General features: G+C 42.0%; 1 protein-coding gene across 1 annotated transcript in view; it reads right to left on the reverse strand.

Annotated features, from left to right (window-relative positions):
* Positions 1-19237, reverse strand: part of LOC137286155 (low density lipoprotein receptor adapter protein 1-like) — a 42393-nt gene that overhangs the window by 12228 nt on the left and 10928 nt on the right. The window contains exons 3-6 of the mRNA XM_067817832.1: positions 16357-16469; positions 13484-13598; positions 10530-10637; positions 9923-10019 (exon numbers count right to left, since the gene is read on the reverse strand). Coding sequence (XP_067673933.1) covers positions 9923-10019; positions 10530-10637; positions 13484-13598; positions 16357-16469 — 433 coding nt within the window. The remainder of the gene's footprint in view (positions 1-9922; positions 10020-10529; positions 10638-13483; positions 13599-16356; positions 16470-19237) is intronic.

The raw sequence follows: 19237 nt of genomic DNA on the forward strand, positions 1-19237 counted from the left end.
GTGTAGTTAGGACTTCCCATATGGAAACAACAGAACCCCTGATTCCTGCATTTCCTACCACAGGCCTCGGTCTTCCCCATAAGTATGTATTCGCATCGGTATGGAGCGGGTCTCATGTTTACTTATATAGGTATTTTAGTTTAATTGCTTAGCAACCAACGCAGTAGCTGCTATACCCAACACTATGAAGCCCAGTTCACGATTCATTTGTCCCTTGGATGGTGTGTAGTACTGAGCGAGTGTGGGTTCATTGAGCGGTTCCAATTGTTTACCAGTAAGTAGATAGTATTCTTTCATTTCTTCATCGACATCGTTGAATGTTTGAACGGCATGGTTTTCACGCGTGAGTTGTTCGTTAATAAAATCGATCCTCTGGAGGCGTTTTTTAGCGTACTCGGCCTGTGCTCTTTGTAATTTCTCAGTAGCGAGATCGTGCCGCTTCCTTTCTTCCTGTATTTCAGCCGCGTGATCATCTCGTAGTTTCGAGAAGAGGAAATTACTCCCGGAAAATGCCAGGGCATTCACTAACGCCCCACCGACCATCATAGCTATCGTGGCCATCCCTATATTTATTTCATTATATTATCAGGTATTATTCCTTGTTTTACTAGGATGTCTTTTGTGGCCATCGCCATACCAAGATTCATTATGAGCATACCCATATCCTGCAGGTTGAAATCTAGCTTGATAGTTGGTTGTTTAAGCACCATTTTAGTCAACCGAGCGTACCCTACGGCTAGACTAGCGACCACTGTGGCGTGGTATGCGTCGTTGACGAACGTTTTCCCCTCAGACATTATGTATATGATATAAAATATTTTAAATTATAACATGATATGCGGATCAACAGTGGGGCCTGCCGGCGGCTTGGGGGTTACCTCACCGGCAGGGGGTGTGGGGGATACCCCCACACGTGTGTATAACCACGAGATAGCCAAGGCAGCAGTTACGCCTACAGCCAACAACAGTCGGGTTGGATTGGTCACTTTATGTTGCCACCGTTTTTTACCGGCAGCTACTCTCTTAGGATTCTTCTGTCTGGTTACTGTTTGGGGTGTGGGGGGTACCCCCACTGGGGTCTCCACCGTCACTGGTTCCTGTGAATCCACTGGGGTCTCCTCCTGTGCAGCATCCATCTATACTATTATTATTATTCTTTCTCTCAAATTGGCAATGTTTTGCCGTGATAATCGCCGCCGTCACTGGAGCCAACAACATACCATATTTGTGGTACAGCCCGCAGCTGATAGAGCTCACGGCGTGTTCGATAAAAGGGTCTTTATCTAGGTCCTCCCACAGGTAAAGTCGGCGCTCTGGTGGAATGGGAAGGAAATGTGACACAATACCGGTGTATATCTGGGTCATAGCCGATCCTATTGTCTTTGTCATTTCTGCTCCGAGTCGGGACTCGTATCTAGCGTACAGCTTATCGATTTCTTCGGCTGGCATTTTGTTAATTTTATCCGGGGTGTAGTCTCCAAAGTAATGTTTTGCTTTGCCGCCAACAGCCAACGCCACCAGTTTCTCTCGCTTGTCATCAGTGGGGCCTGCGGGCGACAATTGTTCGAGCAATTCCTCACACTCCATCTTATAATATAACAAGTAAGATTTAGTTTTAACTATATAATACCCGATACAGGCAAAACACAGAGAAATGAAAGTTAAGTTGCACACGACAAATACTTCAAATATCATAGCTATATGCTTAGCTTTGCTTAGCTTTGCTTAGCTTTGCTTAGCTTTGCTTAGCTTTAGCTTAGCTTTAGCTTAGCTTTAGCTTAGCTTTAGCTTAGCTTTGCTTAGCTTTAGTATACTATATATGCTACTGGTTGGTCGGTTTTTAGAACGAGCTTAGCATGTTTAGTTTCAGCAAGCTGTTTCTTCACCCGTTCCCGTTCTAATTTACTCATCACATCGTTCTCTCTCAAACACTCCTCAAACGAATCCCTATCCTTGCAGTGAAATAAGGCCACCCATCGCGTCTGCTCCCTGAGGTCTTTCAACACCGAGTTGAACTTCTGCGTTAGCACCCAGACGCTGTGATTTGCATGCCGGCCGGAGAAGGCCAGGTACGATAGCATGTCTCTCTTTTTTGTTATCTCGCGATTAGCGCTGCAGTCGTCCAGTATGAACAGCGTCGGTTCCCCTTTAAATTTCTCGTGAAGAGCTTTCAACCAGTCCTGCAGGCGTGTTCCAGGGTCGATTTTGTGTACGTCCGGGTCCGTCATCACCCAAGGTCGCGCGTACGTTTTATTCATGCTCAGAGTAGGGCATATGATAACGATGTTATCGAACACATCCTTGTAGTAACCCTCCAACATATCCAACACGAAAACTGTCTTCCCACAACCAGTCTGCCCGCATATGATAGCGCAGTGTGGGTCAGTGGGTAACCCCAGGGGGTCTCCCCCATCAGTAGATGGCTTGCACGAATCTCCCATTGTCTATATTAAGTTGCGCGTCCATAATTACGTACAGATATAATTTCAACTTACCAGCGGTTTGAGCCTTCTTATTAATCTGGATGGTTATCCCTTCGCTGCCGTTATCTATACGACGCCCGCTACCGTGCAGTTTATCATCATCCGTGGATCGCATGTCCAACCATAGGGCGTACTTGGTGGTCAGGTATTCACCGATCTGCACGGAGCCGAGGTCCAGGTCCTTTGTTATGTAATCCCCCACTGGTAGCTTTTTTATCTCATCCCACTGCTGGTGTGGTCTCATACCATGACTGAACAGCTGGTTGGGCACGCCCTCGATGGTCACTTCCACCTTTTCAATCTCGGGGTTGAAAAACTTCTCGCTGTCCCTCCGGAATGGATCATAATCCTCCACGGGGACGACCAGGATACCTTTCATCGATCGCGCCGGCACGTTCAGGTTGATATTCCACACAGTGTCGCTCTTATCTCGCACGACTGATCTATGTCTCAGTACGCGATCGTATAGGATAGCCATCTTCCCAGAGTACTGACTTCGAACCTGCCTGGCCAGCTCCGGGCTAGTGACCATGTCGAACTCCAGAGAGATGTTGTCTATGGCATAACTGGCCTCATCACCGTTCGGCGTACGCACTACTTTGCTATAGTCGTTAAACGTGAGCTCATATTCGAGCCTATCACCCAGCGCGGCCTGGTAAAACGGCGCGTGTCCCGTGAGCAACTCGAAGTCGAGCGGCACGCAGAATCGATTCCCGTATGCTAGAGCGATAGCCTTTTCACCGTCCGATAGCTTGTCTTGCTGGTCTGTCGTGAAAACATACCCTATGCGCGCCCGGGTTGATTTGCTGATGCCCTGGTACACATCATTGACTCGTTCTCTCTCGCTTTTCCAGAGATCCTTGTAGCAGTGAAACACGTCGCTGTCGTCGATGCTCAGTACCTCGTTACCGCTTATCTTGACGGTCGTTTTCTTGATGATAGCTCGACCCACGTTCCGCACTAGCTCGCGTTTATCGTTGTCGGAGGTCAACGTGATATTGAACGCCAGTCGAACAGTGCCTGGTACAATGAGGTCATTCTCACCAAGGTTTGGAAATCTAACCAGCAGAGTTTGATTCTGGTCTATCTTGCTGGGATTGTTGGTGATGGTCACCGACTGTCGCACGGCTCTGGCACCTAATGGCTCTCTCAATCTTCTGAAAGGATCTAATTTTCTACCGTACATTGTTATATAAATAAAATATATTTTTAATACTAATGGATGAAGATATAGATATGACGGAGATACCGGGCGCTAGTGCCCAGGCATTCGATGATGAGCAGGAGACCTCATTTACTAGTTCACCATTGAACCAAGAACTCTTGGAAACAACGGTAGATGATTATTTCGAAAGTTTAAGAAGAGATAAAAACTACGTTGAACCACAGGGTCGATACCATAAGGATTTTTTTATTGATACAAAGGGTGTTCTACGCCTTAAGTCTGACCCAGGGGTTGACCTCTTTAACAAGAGCAATAAAAAACCACTGGCCTTGTCAACTCTAGCCAGCCGCTATGGTGTTGAATTTATCCGTAAAAATCTAAACATGAATGATTACGGTGGTGCAATACCTAAGGCCGTTAAAGAAGATCTGCAAGCTACCAGATCCCACCTCACCACTAGAGATGAAATGACACCACAGCGTGCTACAGAAGCCTCAGATAGCATAGAAAAACTGTTGAGCACCTACTGGGACAAACCGTTACCGGGATTTGACTTTCCGGTAAGGGAACTGCGCGGCTTAGACGAAGCCGTGAAACTCGTGCGTGGAGAACTCGTGAACAACATGGGGAAACTGAACGAAATCGACGAGCACATCGCTAGGGAAAAAACCAAACTCACCGAAACTGACGACGATGATATGAAGCGTCGTATCAATGAACGACTACGTGATTTAGAAGACGAGAGACGTACACGATTGGAAGCCGCTTCCTCGAATCGTGAACATCTTCGATCCCAGATCAGTCGCATTCGGGAAACAATCGATAGAATACTGAACGAAGATACAACTTTAGCCAACAGGATTCGGATATTGTTCCGGGAGCAAGGGATCACCATCACCAGCATTCTGACTGCATTGGGTTTCATCATATCAACCTTGGTGGTGTCATTGACAGGGGGTGCCCCTGTTGGGTCTACAGGAGGCGGCGGAACTCCAAGTGGCGGTGGGGGTGTTAAAGACTGGATTAAAAAACTCGGGGAAGGACTAGCTAAACTGGCTGGTAAAGCCGCCGAAGCCCTTCCCGGCATACTGGGTAGCATCGTCTCGTGGTTGTTGAGCGCTCTGTCTAAAACTGCCATGTGGCTCAGTCAAAACCTGTGGGCAGCCATCGTCGCCGTGGCAGGTCTGGTGTACGTAGCGGCTAAGAAATCTTTAACCAAATAAGTCCCAAAGTTACCCCACCAACCACCAGGGCCGTTTTATTATCGATATGCTGCTGATAGGTGGTGGAAACCCCCACACCCCCCGGGGGTACCTCCACATGAACTTTAGGCTCCGGGGGCGGCGCAACTATACCAGTTTCATGTGGTTGGGTGTGTGGGATATGTGGGGTGTTAATATCGGGGTTGACACCCAACTTTTGATCCTTCGTGGCTATGACTATTTCGTTGTTATAACCCACCACTTTTTTTATTCTCAGTTGTATATCACTCGGAGCCATGTACAACCCCACGCCGAACACGTAATTGACTTTCGATCTGGCGTATTCTAACACGTTTTGGTAGCATTCGATGGCCCTCGGGAGATCAACTGGAGAATTGATAGCATCCTCAACGTTGGAAACGAATTGTGTCTGAGCGTCGTAAGCAGTTCCCTTACCGAGGATGTTAGAACGCGTCATCGACTGCGCACCCAACAGCGCCCACACGTACGTTCGAATCGAGTCGTTCAAGCGTATTGTACCAGCACGAGTGAATTCTTTCGATGTTTTTGAGATCATTTTAGTCCAGGCTGTGGCTGCATCAGGACTGGTTTGCTTTATACAGCTGACATGGATCTGTTCATTCGTTGTGGGGCCTGTAAATGTATGACGGTGTGGGTTGTATGAACCATCTTTAGAACCGGCATAATATTTTCCGGACCTGTAGAAGTACACGAGAACTATACCGAGACCATGGTTCACACCAGGAAGGCGAAAGTCTTTATTCGTTGGAATCTCAAACTCCCCACAAATACGTTCATAAGCGCGTCTATCATAGGGGTTATTCGTCATACTCCACGCTTTATCTTGGGGAAGAGGAGCACTTATTTCCTTCAATATTCGTCTCGTTTGATAATAAATATGAAACAAAACAACCGCCTTACTCAGTTCGTCTATACCGTAGTCTGGTGTCACACCCGACCCTGTCGTCGCACACCACACAGCAAAGTTTAGTTGGTTCTGCCAAAACTGCATTGGGTTTTGATTCCAGTTTACCACCGCCTGCGCGTTATTAACGGACACGACATACTTTTCAAAGATATCAATAAAGGTTGTTTTAAACCCCGTACCATCTGCATTCACCACGATTTTCAAGTGTGCTAAATCCATATTATATTATATAATTTATATATTATAATATGTACATAACACTTCCAGGAATAACTAGCGGTGAGGCCGTTCAGCTGACGCACGCGATCGATAACACGTCAGGTCAACTCGAAGTCGCACTCTGCGATATCACCTACCTACCGCAATGGACTAACATTAATATCAGCAACAATAAGCTGTTCGTCAGTGGAACTCGCAGTCAAATAACTGACGGCTACTACAGCGTGTGCTCGCTAAACGACGAGGTCTTCAAACCCCTGGGAGCTGAACTCAAAATGAACGACTCAAACGGTACAGTGGTGTTAATCAACAACGGAAGAACCTCATTGAGGCTAGGCCGACCATTAGCGAGGATACTCGGTATGTCTCCTGACGAGATAAAACCAACAACAACCGTCACAGGCACGAAGTTACCCGACCTAGTACCGTACCGAGAGCTGTACATTCATCTCGGTCAGGTGAGCACAACGTATAACATTCAAGGAGGTCACCCTTCCACTATACTGAGAGCAGTGCCGGTGAAAACTGAGAAATTCAACGACGGTAGAACCGAGTCGTTTTCACCACGGCAGTATAAGAGATTAACCCAGGGCAACATACCTGAGCTGACAATATCGGTGTTAGATATAAATCATAATCCTGTAAATATAGGATACCTCAGCTTAACGCTTCACGTAACATGACCAGCGCACAAGGACCCGGAGTGAAAAAATGTGTCAATATCGGGATCTCCGACCTCGGAGACACACGCGGTTTCGACGCTCCCGGAGTAGATGGTAAATCGTATGCCTTGCAACTGAAAAACAACATTTACAAACGCGTTGAAATCCCCTCCGGTGGAGCCCTAAGTGATATGATAGATACCACAGGAGCAACAGCCAACACTAAGTACGCCCTCGTCAACACCGGTGATGACAACTGGAGAATATACCCATCATTCGGAGGTAAACTGTTCGACTTAGACGATGTTGAGAGCACTACCGTCGTCAAAAACAAACCATATATGCTCGTCTTTACCGAAGATGACAAGTGGGTGTTGTTACCCGATAATAAATGGTTTCTCAATATTAGACTCGTCTCCCCTTACGTGTTCACGGATAACAAAGACAACCACCTAAACAAAGTCGTGAACAATGGAACCCTGCTCGTGGCTTACGTCCCAACTCAGAGACGTAGCATAGTCGTCAGCCCAGTCAACACTATAGCAGCCCACATGCTATCGAGTAAACCAGCCATACAAAACGTGAAATTGCAGTTGGTGTCTGAATTCGAAGGCGTGGTCAAGATACTAGAGAGTCTACCAGCAAACTCAACACTATTCATCAAAGTCTACCTAGGGGAACCATCGGTGAATGATGTTGAGATCGTGAAGGGGATCAAACTCGGGTGGGGTAAACGACACCAGTATCAAGTTTGCAACGTTTACGTGCGGGTGGGTGTCGACTCCAAGACCAGTCTGCAGGGGGTCAACGTGATCGTAGAAAACAAGATATCACTAATCAATATCTTCCTGCCTGACAACATACACTTCATGGGTATTAAGTTAACCCCTGAATTATTATCAGAAAACCAGTTGGAAATTATATCATAATAGTATAATAATGACTAGTCATCATCCCAACACTACACTTAACGACCTGGGAGATACGGAGGGATTCGATCAGCCTGGTGAGGAAGATGAATTATACATCCTACACTTCAAAGACAACGTGTACAGACCGGTGCCGTTACCAGATTTTACAAAACCTAAATGGCTGATCAACTTAACACCCACCTCACCTTATATCACAATAGACGAAAATAATTGGATCACTAAGATTAGGAACAACGGTATCTGGGCCGGGGATTTCATTCCGGAGAGGGGATTAGCACCCAGACGATCTGATGGTTACGACAAAAATGGGTTATCAACTTACTACGAAAATAAATTAACATTTAGTAATCCTGAAATAATAACCCCCCCTTTCACACTCATCATAGAAGTCTTCTTTAAGGATTCATTCGATGAAGACTTCCCAATAGTACACCAAATTTTACCCGGGGTGTCAATACGCTGGGATTACACAAACGATTATTGTCGTATTGTTATACAACAGGATACCACGGGTCCTATAAACCACTTAATAAGCCTCAGTGGGGTTTTTATTAGAATAGGACATTTTATTAGCCTCTCACCTATTGCCCTGACTAGTAGTCTAGAACTTATAGGCTTCAAATACATTGATAGATTTTTAACTGAACCCCAATTAAAATATCTTTCAAAATATATATTATAGGATGGGTCTGTACCCAGTCGTAGAGGAAGTAGCTAAGACGTTGGAAACCGTAGATGGGTTCCGCTTGAGGCAGTTATGTGATGTAAAACGTCAACTAGAACAAGACCGTGACACGCGGAAAGCACTATGTAAAAAGTACAATAGAGCTTTCAATATCGTGGACGGGGCTGACACTACCCTTATGGTAACCAGCATGGGACTAGGGGCGGCAGGTGTTGGGTTGTTAACCACCATCGTGGCTGCACCTATAGTGCTAGGTATTGAAATAACGGCTGGGGTGACAGGGTTGGTAGGGTTGGCGCTTAAGTTAATATCACGCAGACTGCATCGTAAGGCATTGAAACACGACGAGATCAGGGTTCTGGCCGAAGCAAAGCTCAACACAGTGAGTGAGCGTATTTCCACGGCACTCTCTGACAGTAAGATCTCAGAAGAGGAGTTTCGTTCAATCCTCTCTGAACTCACAAAATATAACGGAATGAAACAAGATATTCGGTCCAAGTCTCGTAAGTCTGCTATCAGCGAGGATGAGAAAAAAAAGTACATAGAACAGGGGATACAAAAAGCCCAACAAGCCTTTATTACGAACACCAAAGAGATCATAGGCGGTTCACGTTAAACTGTTTCATCGAGGTAAACGTGACATAGGCCGGGTAGGGGATTTGTAAGAGAAGAATTATTGATCGTACCGTACGGCACAGTGTTACCGCCTGCCAAGTCACGGTAAACGTGATGGCGTGGCTTTGTAGTAGGGGCAATAGTAGCAAGAGCTAATGGTCCCACCAAAGCCTCATTTAGTAAATGAGGCTTTTTAGAGGGGGTTTTTGAAAAGTGGTCCAGAACTCTCATTACCTATACTACTGGATGACAACTTCCTCTTTGTTGCATGTCACTACATTTCAATGCTATCTCTTGCCCCTTCATCACGTGAACCAACCTGATGAAGACGCAAGAGACAGCCCAAAACATTGTGACATACACCTAAGACGAAGGGGTGAGTGAGTGAGTTAGTTTAACGCCGCACTCAGCAATATTTCAGCTATATGGCACTGGTCTGTAAAAAAATCGAGATGGGACCAGACAATCCAGTGATCAACATCAGCATCGATCTGCGCAATTGGAAACTGATGATGTGTCACCCAAGTCAGCAAGCCTGAACACCCGATCTCGATAGTCGCCTATTATGACAAGCATAGTCGCCTTTTATGGCAAGCACAGGTTGCTGCAGGCCTATTCTACCCTGGACCTTCAAGGGTCACCAAAGAAGTTGTTATCCATAATATTTGCTTTTTACTTACAAACCTGCAACTAACTGCCTTTCAAGAACCTATACACATAATACAGTAAAGTATAATATACCAATAATGGACTTAATGAGAATTGTCATCTAGTTAGTTCATAAGAAGATGTAAAATAACCATGAAAAAAAAAGCTGAAACATATTTTCTATACAACTCTATGAAAGATATGACAGACATGTTAGCAAGCCAGTCGATCTCAGCTTTAAAGTAGTAGTGACATGGAAATACAACTAGTATTTTCAAAATCTCGGACAAGCAAACATGTTATCTATTGCTGACCATCTAGCCTTGCAAATTAACAACAGAACCTGTGGCCTTTAGTCTAACCTAGGAAAGGATCGTAGTTTGCAGCTGTTGACCCCTTGTGACCTGGTAGTGGCTTTATGACATCATGACTCCTCGTAAAATTATCGTGTTTTGTCACCTGAAACAAGACTAGCATGTTTAGCTATGGAGGTCCTATAAGAACCTGGACTGGTTTCTTTTGACACAAATGTATGAAACTTGACAACATCGTTGCATGATTAGTAACACCCATCTTAGTGTTTCTCAAGTGAAATGTCACCTCAGTGTGAAGAGTGAAAGCTTTTACAATTTGGTGACTTCATTTCCCCAAAAGTCCATGAAAAAGGTTTGGGTTGTACGATAGTGATACACACGGTCTGTGTATCGTGACCCTGGTATCCCGGAAAGAGTTATCCTTGAGTATACTGTATTTGGGTTCAAATGAGAAGGATGAATGATAAAAAGTTGTTTAAGAAACCATCTTGGAATATTGTCCTTTTTTCATGCTTCACATCGAGGGGTGACAAATGGCTGATGGAACAGCACACATTCAGGCAGCACACAACAGGGTCAGGCACTGTTCCTTCAGCCGTTTGTCAATCCCCGTTCTAATTTGAATCCAAACGGACAATAAAGCTGCTGCCCATACCTTCTGGTGGTTGGCTATATCCTTCTGGGTCTTTGAATTCTGTTTGTTCTCCCACTTTTCCTGGGCCAGACCAAATGCCTGGGACACTGTCAGAGTGACTGCCTGTGCCTACACACAAAAGGAATTTGGACTGAGCATGGAAGGTCATAATATTACTCGGGTAAGTGCTGCTGATGACAGATTGGAAAAATAAATCTTGAAAAACACCCGTAGGAAGACAGCGAGTGAGTTTCGTTTTCTGCTGCTTTGAGCAATAATCAAATCGCTTACTTTTTGTCTTACAAAAAGCATGCAAAGTTTTATAATGTAACATTGATTTTTCAGATTCACTATTCACTAAATTACTGTCGTAAATAGAAAAACATCATCATTGAACATCATTTGTAAATTGCTAAGACATGCTGTGTACTTCCACAGTTTAATTTCCCTAATGGATTATCACATATTAGCTGACATCTCTATCCCCGAACCCAACCATCCTCTGCTACACCAGCACTGGTTTTGCTTTTGAGATGACCCCCTCCTACCTGTTTCTTTTTATGGTGAGACTTCATGATAGCTACAGCGAGACTTCATGATAGCTACATCTTAAGTAGTTTCATTCTTGAAAGTTATTATTGTTTTAATAAAAAATTTGCTCTGCTCTTTTCTGCACTAATCTCTCCTAACTAAAGTCCTTTCACTACATTTCTTATCTCTGAACCACCGGAACTATAGTTAGGCCAACTGGTTTTTTCGGATATTTCACACTTTCACATATAAACTACATAAATTGGAGATAATAATATGACAATAAATACCCAGTTTTTTTCACATTTCTGACAGTCCTTTAGTGATATGAATGCAACCATCCCAGCCAGACTGATCCTGGAGCATCTGAGCCCTCATTCTTGAAAGGATCCTAGCACTAGGATATCCTAACTTGGTACAAATACCAAAGATAGGTTCTGATTTGTCTTAAGTCTGTCTTAGTAGAAATCAACATGGTGGGGTACTTGTTTGTCACTAAATGTAATGTCAAACAAATAACTCGCTTTAATTACATCTGAATCTGCAACAGCAGACAGTTTTTTATGACTTAGGAAGAGATTTTATATTACCATCGGTAATTAATAGACATACTTGTTGCAATACATATATTCTTGAGATCTATCAAGATTTGTTCAATTCATACCTATTCTATCCCTTTTTATTCACAACATTGCTCTTTTCTGTCACACTGCTGTGAAATGTCAATGTCAAGGCCAACTCAATAAGGGAAGTAACTCCTGTTTTGTTTCCTAAATGAATTTTCACTTTGTGAGATGACACATAATAGGAGTTCAAGCCACAATATTTTTAGAATGTATCTCATTACTTTTATGGCAGACTTTCAAACTTTGAAGAAAAATGTTAGCTCCTTGTTGAATAAATGAATTTGATGTTGTGAAAATACTGAATACATTTAGGAGATAAACCTAGCCACAGACAAGCTTTACTGAACCGATAGTGACTAAATTTCAACTGGAACCAAACATAACATGACAATACTTAGATCTCATTAAATATGTTAAATTTATTTGAGTATGTGTTCACTCAATGCTTCTAGATACAAGATATGAATTTTTTATTAAAACTATATTTAATCAATAATTTCTTCTGGATCAAGTAAGTCAAAAGTTAATTTCACTGCTTTCAAGTTTTTACTTTGATCTCTAGTTTTTCCACTCACTTCGTAAACGAGGTTATAGTTGCTCTTATGTATGTGTTTTTCACTGAATGAATCATGGGCAATATCAAGATAAATCCCCAACTTAATGACGGTTTTTCGATCTGACCTACTGAAGAGCTTGCTATCCTAGCTTGGATTGGCAGCTCAAGTTAGGACAGAGATAGGATTCTTTCGAGAATCGGTCTTATTCTAACAGTAGGAGATTCAAACTTCTGCCTTAACTAGTTACACAAGTTAAGATTTGTCTTTGCAGGGACACTTTCGAGAACAGGCCCTTGAACTTTACCCAACGCAGTCTCATACCTACTGACCACAGCATATTGTTACCTGATAACAGTAAAGGATGGGCCCTGTGTAAATACACTTCAGGGTGAAATTGAGAGATATTCATGTACCACGGCTAGGAACTACTGAGAAATATTGATAGAGGCAGCACTTCGTCAGTGTATTAATGCAATTAGGATTTGTTTACCAGACTTTGGAGACATAAACACAACATGAACACTATGGTAGTAGACACCAACAAGTGTGTGAGTTCAGTTTCACTGCATACAACATTATTCCAGCTCTATGATAGCAGTCTGTAAATAATTGCGTCTGGACCAGACAATCCACTGATCAACAGCATAACCATTGATCTAGGCAATCAGGATAAGATGACATGTTTCACCCATGTCAAGAAGCCTGACCACCTGATCCTGTTAGTCACCTCTTACAATGAGAGGAATCGCCTTTTGTGGCAAGCATGGGCTGCAGAAAACCTCGGATTCTACCCCGGATTCTCACAAGCAGACACCAACAAGTAAATAAAGAAGGAGGGAATAGATTTTTTTCAGTTACCATGGTAACCATGGTACCAATAGACAGGGGAAAAAAACCCCAACTGTTAAAAATACTGATATAATATATGGGTTATAGATTTATTACAGTGATTATAGTATCTTTCTTGAGTATAATTAATAATATTCAGAAGAGCAAAAGAAATACACCTCTGGCTTTAAGTATTTAAACTGAAGACAAAGATGAATATTTACTTTAATGAGATTTCATTCTTTCGGAAAGGGTGTTCTTTAGCTGTTCAGTTTACTTGAAATTCCACTTTGGGGTGTATGTTTCCTGGAATGATCCACATAGAACAAATGGACCAATCAGATAAAACATCAAGGCTGCACGCGAGATTAACAATCAGAAGTGACATGGCTACTGGGATACAACATGTACTCCACACTTGTACTCTCCTTACCAACTTCCTTTTGGCGCAGAAATAAGCATGACATTCCATTGTCTCATTGATGGAGTTCCTGGCGATGAAGGCAAACACCTTCTCATGGTTTTTGTCAGCTGTGCAGAAGGAGATCCTACAACAAACCGAAGCAGGTGAGACACACTCAACATTATCAAACTACTGCTGTTGACATGATCAAACACGTGCAGGAGCAGCAACACTTCTCTCAGATGCTGTGCAAATACCGCTATTGATCATGTTGACAAAAACAAAAACATACACAATTTACTTTTGAGATATATTTGCTACGCCGAGGCAGAACAAATGTTCAATGTGTCCTTCTGTTTAAAACCTCACTCGTCAACATTCCATGTGATCATTTCATCTATTACTTGATTGGTATCGTGATCTAGTGAAATGTGGTTTAACTTTAAACTATGTTGAGTGAGTGAGTGTGGTTTCATGCTGCTTTTAGCAATATTCCAGCAATATTCCACCAATATCACAGTGGGGGGCACCAGAAATTGGCTACACCATTGCAACCGAGTGAGGAATCAAACCTCAGCTTATGGCTTGACAAGCAAACACCATAACCGCCTACTTTACTTGTCCTATGACCAGTATAGGCTAGTGGGAACCAGTAATTGTCACTTGAAATGATAAGCTGTTGACTAGTCAAGAGGGGGACATGGGTTGTTTGTTCATATACCCTGATCCCTAAGGATGAGTGGAACATAAACAAGCATAAAGGTTACATCAACCCATAGTACTATTATACTAAAACAAAGTATTGAATGAATTCCTACTTCGGCATTTCCAGGGGGTAACATAGAAAATGTTATTTGCTTGTAAGCTGGGTACACTGATTAGCTCAGCCAATCAGATAATGGCACTTAAGTTTGAGGTGAGTTAAAAATCATTGTTTCCATGCTGAATGTTCAACAAGGAAGTCAGTCAGATAAGTAGTCAATCACTAAATCACATGACATGCCAGTCTGCCCAGGTCTTAATGTAAAGCCCCAGGAGTCAAAAGTTTCCTCAATCTCCCCGCTCCAGGACTCTTGATAATTTTCCATCACGAGGAGTATGTACACTTCATTTTTGTCAATATAAGAGTACTGGGAAAAGTTAGAACACTGAATGATATTCAATGGCGTGTAAGTAATCTACTTACTTGCTACTCATGTGTAAACAGGTCAATAAACAATAAAGCAATACTTTTTCAAATAAATATGTCCGTAAATGATTCTAAGACTGTACACTATTGCTGTGGTTCGTATCTGCTACTTTTTCTGTTCTTTTTCCTACCATATCATGCATATCTTTTATCCGTACATATGCCAACACAGCCCTTATCTGGAGTCCTGTCACTCACTAAAGTTCCTTTTCAGGATATAACCCTACTTTACTATTATCATGGCATTTAATAGCTACCTTTTGAGCAGGTATAAAATGAAATCTAAGTTTATTTGCAGTTTGAAACCGTCAGCAGACAATATCTTGTAGGCCACAAACAAGTGAGATACCATTATTTGATAGTCCGAAATGAAAACTTGTCCCTGGCATCGGGCGATGAGATTTTTTAACCCTTGTATAGGGTCATATAGTACGTGTGTGAGTTAGGGTTAACATCACTTTGAACAGTATTCAAGTGAATGATTATACATTAACTTGTGTGAGGAAAGCCTGAAGTGATGGTGAGGTGAAATGGGGTTTCACACTTCACAATACCTGGCTCACATGATGAGATGCATGCGTGATGAACAAGTAACATACTTTAACATCTTTCATATGATGCGACTGGGGATCGAACCCACAACTTCCTGCTCCCTAGGTGGGAGCTCTAACGTGGTGGACGACATTGAAACTCCAACTTCTTTGGAGGCAATTTTAGAATTAGGGTGTACAAAAATGACAAATGTTACAACAACATCTTCTTCTATTTTGTGAGTGTCACATTTGGGTACAGATTCTTGTACAATTGCCTACCTTGAATATACTAGCACAACAATACAAGAATATGTACTGAAATGTCGCACTAACAAAAAGAATATAAAAAGTTGTTTTCCATAAATTTGCTGTGGTGGTGAGACCCACAAGCAGGAGTATGTGCTAACAAACATCGAAACAAAAAATGTGGCAAAACGGGATTTAAAATCATGATCACAGGTTCCTGTCATTCCAAAGGGACAAAACTCTGCGGAAGAACTTTGCAGACCTTGCCTGCCATGGCTACCCAGGTTCCATCAAGATTAAAAATACTTCTACAGTTGATGAGTTGCGTTTTACACAGCTTTTAGCAATATTTCAGCAGTACATCAGTATCACCTCAAATCAGCCTGACTCATTGTACCTATTACAGGAATCGTAACCTAGTACTTTAATCTGCTTGTCACATGAAATATTGCTTAAGGCGGCATAAAACAAAACTCACTCACATGTTAAAGCAGTTGTATGTCACAATGACCTATGAATAAACAAATTTATCTAAAGATGTTATTCTACTGACAAATATGTTCAACATAAAACCCGACCCACAATGCCTCTGCATCCTCTGTATGGATTTCTACAATGCCGATACATAAACAGCCACATTCATGGAATTACCCATACCATAACAAAAGCCTCAAATTGTTTGTTTACCATTCCTCACCAATGTTGGGAGCCCTTTGGCCATGTGGCTTCATTCTGCTACTGCCAGTTCCAGGAAGTGCCACACCCTCTGCCCTAGTTTTCCACATACACTGACCTTGTTTCTAACAACAATTGTTCAACCTGTTTTAGTTTCGATGAATGTCAACACAGCCATGTTGAGAATCTAGGCTAGACATACTGAAGCTGTGACAGCCACGTAACCATGGTATTAATGTCAAACAACACAACCAACTGACCTGTATATGGACATGTCAATAGAGACCTCTTTGGTCAGCAGGTCGGTCATTCGGATCCCTGTTGGGGAGACAGTTAGAGACACTTTCTTCAGCTTCTTGCCTGCACTCTTGGCCTGAAAGACAATTACTTACATTACTCTGATGCTATCTTAGTATTCTTACATGAGTTTTGATGACAGTGAAGGCATGAGAGTAGGCGAAAATAACTGCTTTTGATCCAAGGACATCTTTGTTTGTGTTTGTTCTTGGTTAGTTGGGGTGGTGGGGTGGCCTTATGGTTACAGCATCTGCACATCATGCTGAAGACCCGGGTTTGATTCCCCACATGGGTACAATGTGTGTGAAGCCTAATTCTGGTGTTTACCACCATGATATTGCTGGAATATTGCTAAATGCATCACATAATCCCTCACTCACTCCCTCAGTCAATCTCAAAATGTTTGACTCTAAGAGGTAGTCATGTTCATACCGGATAAACTGTACTGAATGTCAATGTTTTACCTGATATGCAGAGAAATAGTAACAATATACAATAGCAAAACTTGATAAGCAGATAAGCTGTACTTATTAACCAAGTTTTGATTTGGTAAGCAGATAAGTTGTATCAAACATTCATGTTTTCACCTGTTATGCAGATAAGCTGTCCTACAAAGCCATGTATTCACTTCATAAGTAGAGAAGCAGTATTAAACAAATGAATTATACTTTTTAAGAACATAAGTGAAAGTAAATTATGAATCATGTTTATACTTCAATGTACGTCGTAACGCATAACACTTTATATATTTATGCTTGATGCACATTGCTGTAATAAAATTAATTTGACGCCCATACTTAAACAAAATAATAGTCCGTCAAAATACTTAAAACAAATTCACAGAAAAGAAGAATGTACATGTGTGGGCAATAAATCAGAAGCAGAGGTACAATTGTACAACGCAATATTTTTGAAACTCATCATGTTCATTCAATAGTATGCAAAACTTGACTTGAAAATATACCCGTGAAGGTCCCGGGGTAGAAAAGGCCTTCAGCAACCCATGCTTACCACAAAAGTCGACTATGCTTGTCGTAAGAGGCGACTAACAGGATCGAGTGGTCAGCCTCGATGACTTGGTTGACACATGCCATCGGTTTCCAATTGCGCAGATTGATGCCCATGTTGTTGATCACTGGATTGTCTGGTCCAGACTCGATTATTTATAGACCGCCGCCATATAGCTGTAATATTGCTGAGTGCAGCGTAAAACTAAACTCACTCACTCACTGACTTGAAAATACCATGTTAATGTTTTCGCGGTAGGTTTTGTAAGAGTGCATGCAGAAATGAAATTATAAATATACTGTCCCAATCGTTTGCATGTGAAATGTTCATTCAATCCAGAATCATTTCAAAATTTCTTTTTTTTAATATGTTGCTGGTTTAATGTATTTTTCATGATTAAGCATACCAGAATCTATGCATCCAAAACACGCATGTAACAGAATGCTTGCATGTATTTATCTTTTTTTTTATCATGAAAAGCACAGCATGCCCCCCTAAGTAATGGAAAGAATTACAGCAAAACTGAAGGAATTGCATCTCAAATGTAAAAAAATGCAACCCACTCGCGAAATAATTGCATCGACATCGCTAGTTTAGCGGTAATAACATAAACACAACGCCCCTATCGGAAACAATGTCAGCAATACTTGAAACACGCTCTTCCATCTTCGGAGATTTCTCGGCTCCGTTACACGATTTGTCAGTCGTGTCCTGAAACTCACATATTAAAACATGGCGTCACTGGAAGGAGCATCCATCTTGGTGAGTTTTGATTTTAGTTTCTACTGTTTTCATTTATAATAATCCATCTTTCACTCCCCGTGTTGAATACGTTTAGGTATGAGGTGTTGTTGGAGCTATAGATTATTTTTTTAGGAAAAGATTGTCACTGCAAAAGAGCGTCATAAGTCATGCCCCCAGATGCTTCCGATGTTCAGACGTAAACAACCTCCGGGGGCATGACTTATGACACTCTTCTGCAGTAACAATCCTTTCCTTAAAAAATATTCTATAGCTCTGACAACACTTCACACCTAAACGCATTCAACACGGGGGGTCAAAGGTGGATAATTATAACAAAAGTCATCAGAAGATGACATATCCCCCTGACCCCCACATATTTGAAAGGACAAATCATCTGACAGTTACTTGATGTTTTCTTAGATTAAGTTTGAATCGTTTCCATGGAAGTCATGAAAAAAATAAATGCAATATATCTGTAATTGAGTGTAAACAGCGAAAAGGCACCACTTCAAGATCTGTCTCATATATCTGCCAAGATCTGTTAAAAGATATGAAATGGCTTTTGAGTTGTGCTCTGGAAATGAAGCCCATCCCTCCATTTTGAGACTAAGTCAGAATTGTTTCAATCGAAACCGGGAAAAATAAAAAATGAAGCCCATTCCTCCATTTTGGGGTCTGCCACACATATCTACCAAGTTTTGCAGAAAAATATTGAATGGTTTTTGAGTTCTGCTCCGGAAACAAAGCCCTGCCCTCCATTTTAGACTAAGTCCGAAATGTTTACATGGAAACCGGGAAAATAATAAATCACAAAAACCTGTAAATAGCAAAAGGCACCATTTTGGGGTCTGCTACACATATCTACCAAGTTTTGCAGAAAAATATTGAATGGTTTTTTAGTTCTGCTCCGGAAACGAAGCCAACCCCATCATTAGACTAACACCAAAGTGCTCCATGGAAAAACAAAAAAAATAAAAGTGCCAAAACTATTCTTATATCTATCAAGTTTGGTCTACAAATATTGAACTGTTTCTGAGTTATGCTCCGGAAACAAAATGATTACGGAGGGACGGACGAGGCGTCAACTATATC

This window comes from Haliotis asinina, chromosome 6, assembly GCF_037392515.1.
Source record: "Haliotis asinina isolate JCU_RB_2024 chromosome 6, JCU_Hal_asi_v2, whole genome shotgun sequence".
In the NCBI taxonomy this organism is placed as follows: domain Eukaryota; kingdom Metazoa; phylum Mollusca; class Gastropoda; order Lepetellida; family Haliotidae; genus Haliotis; species Haliotis asinina.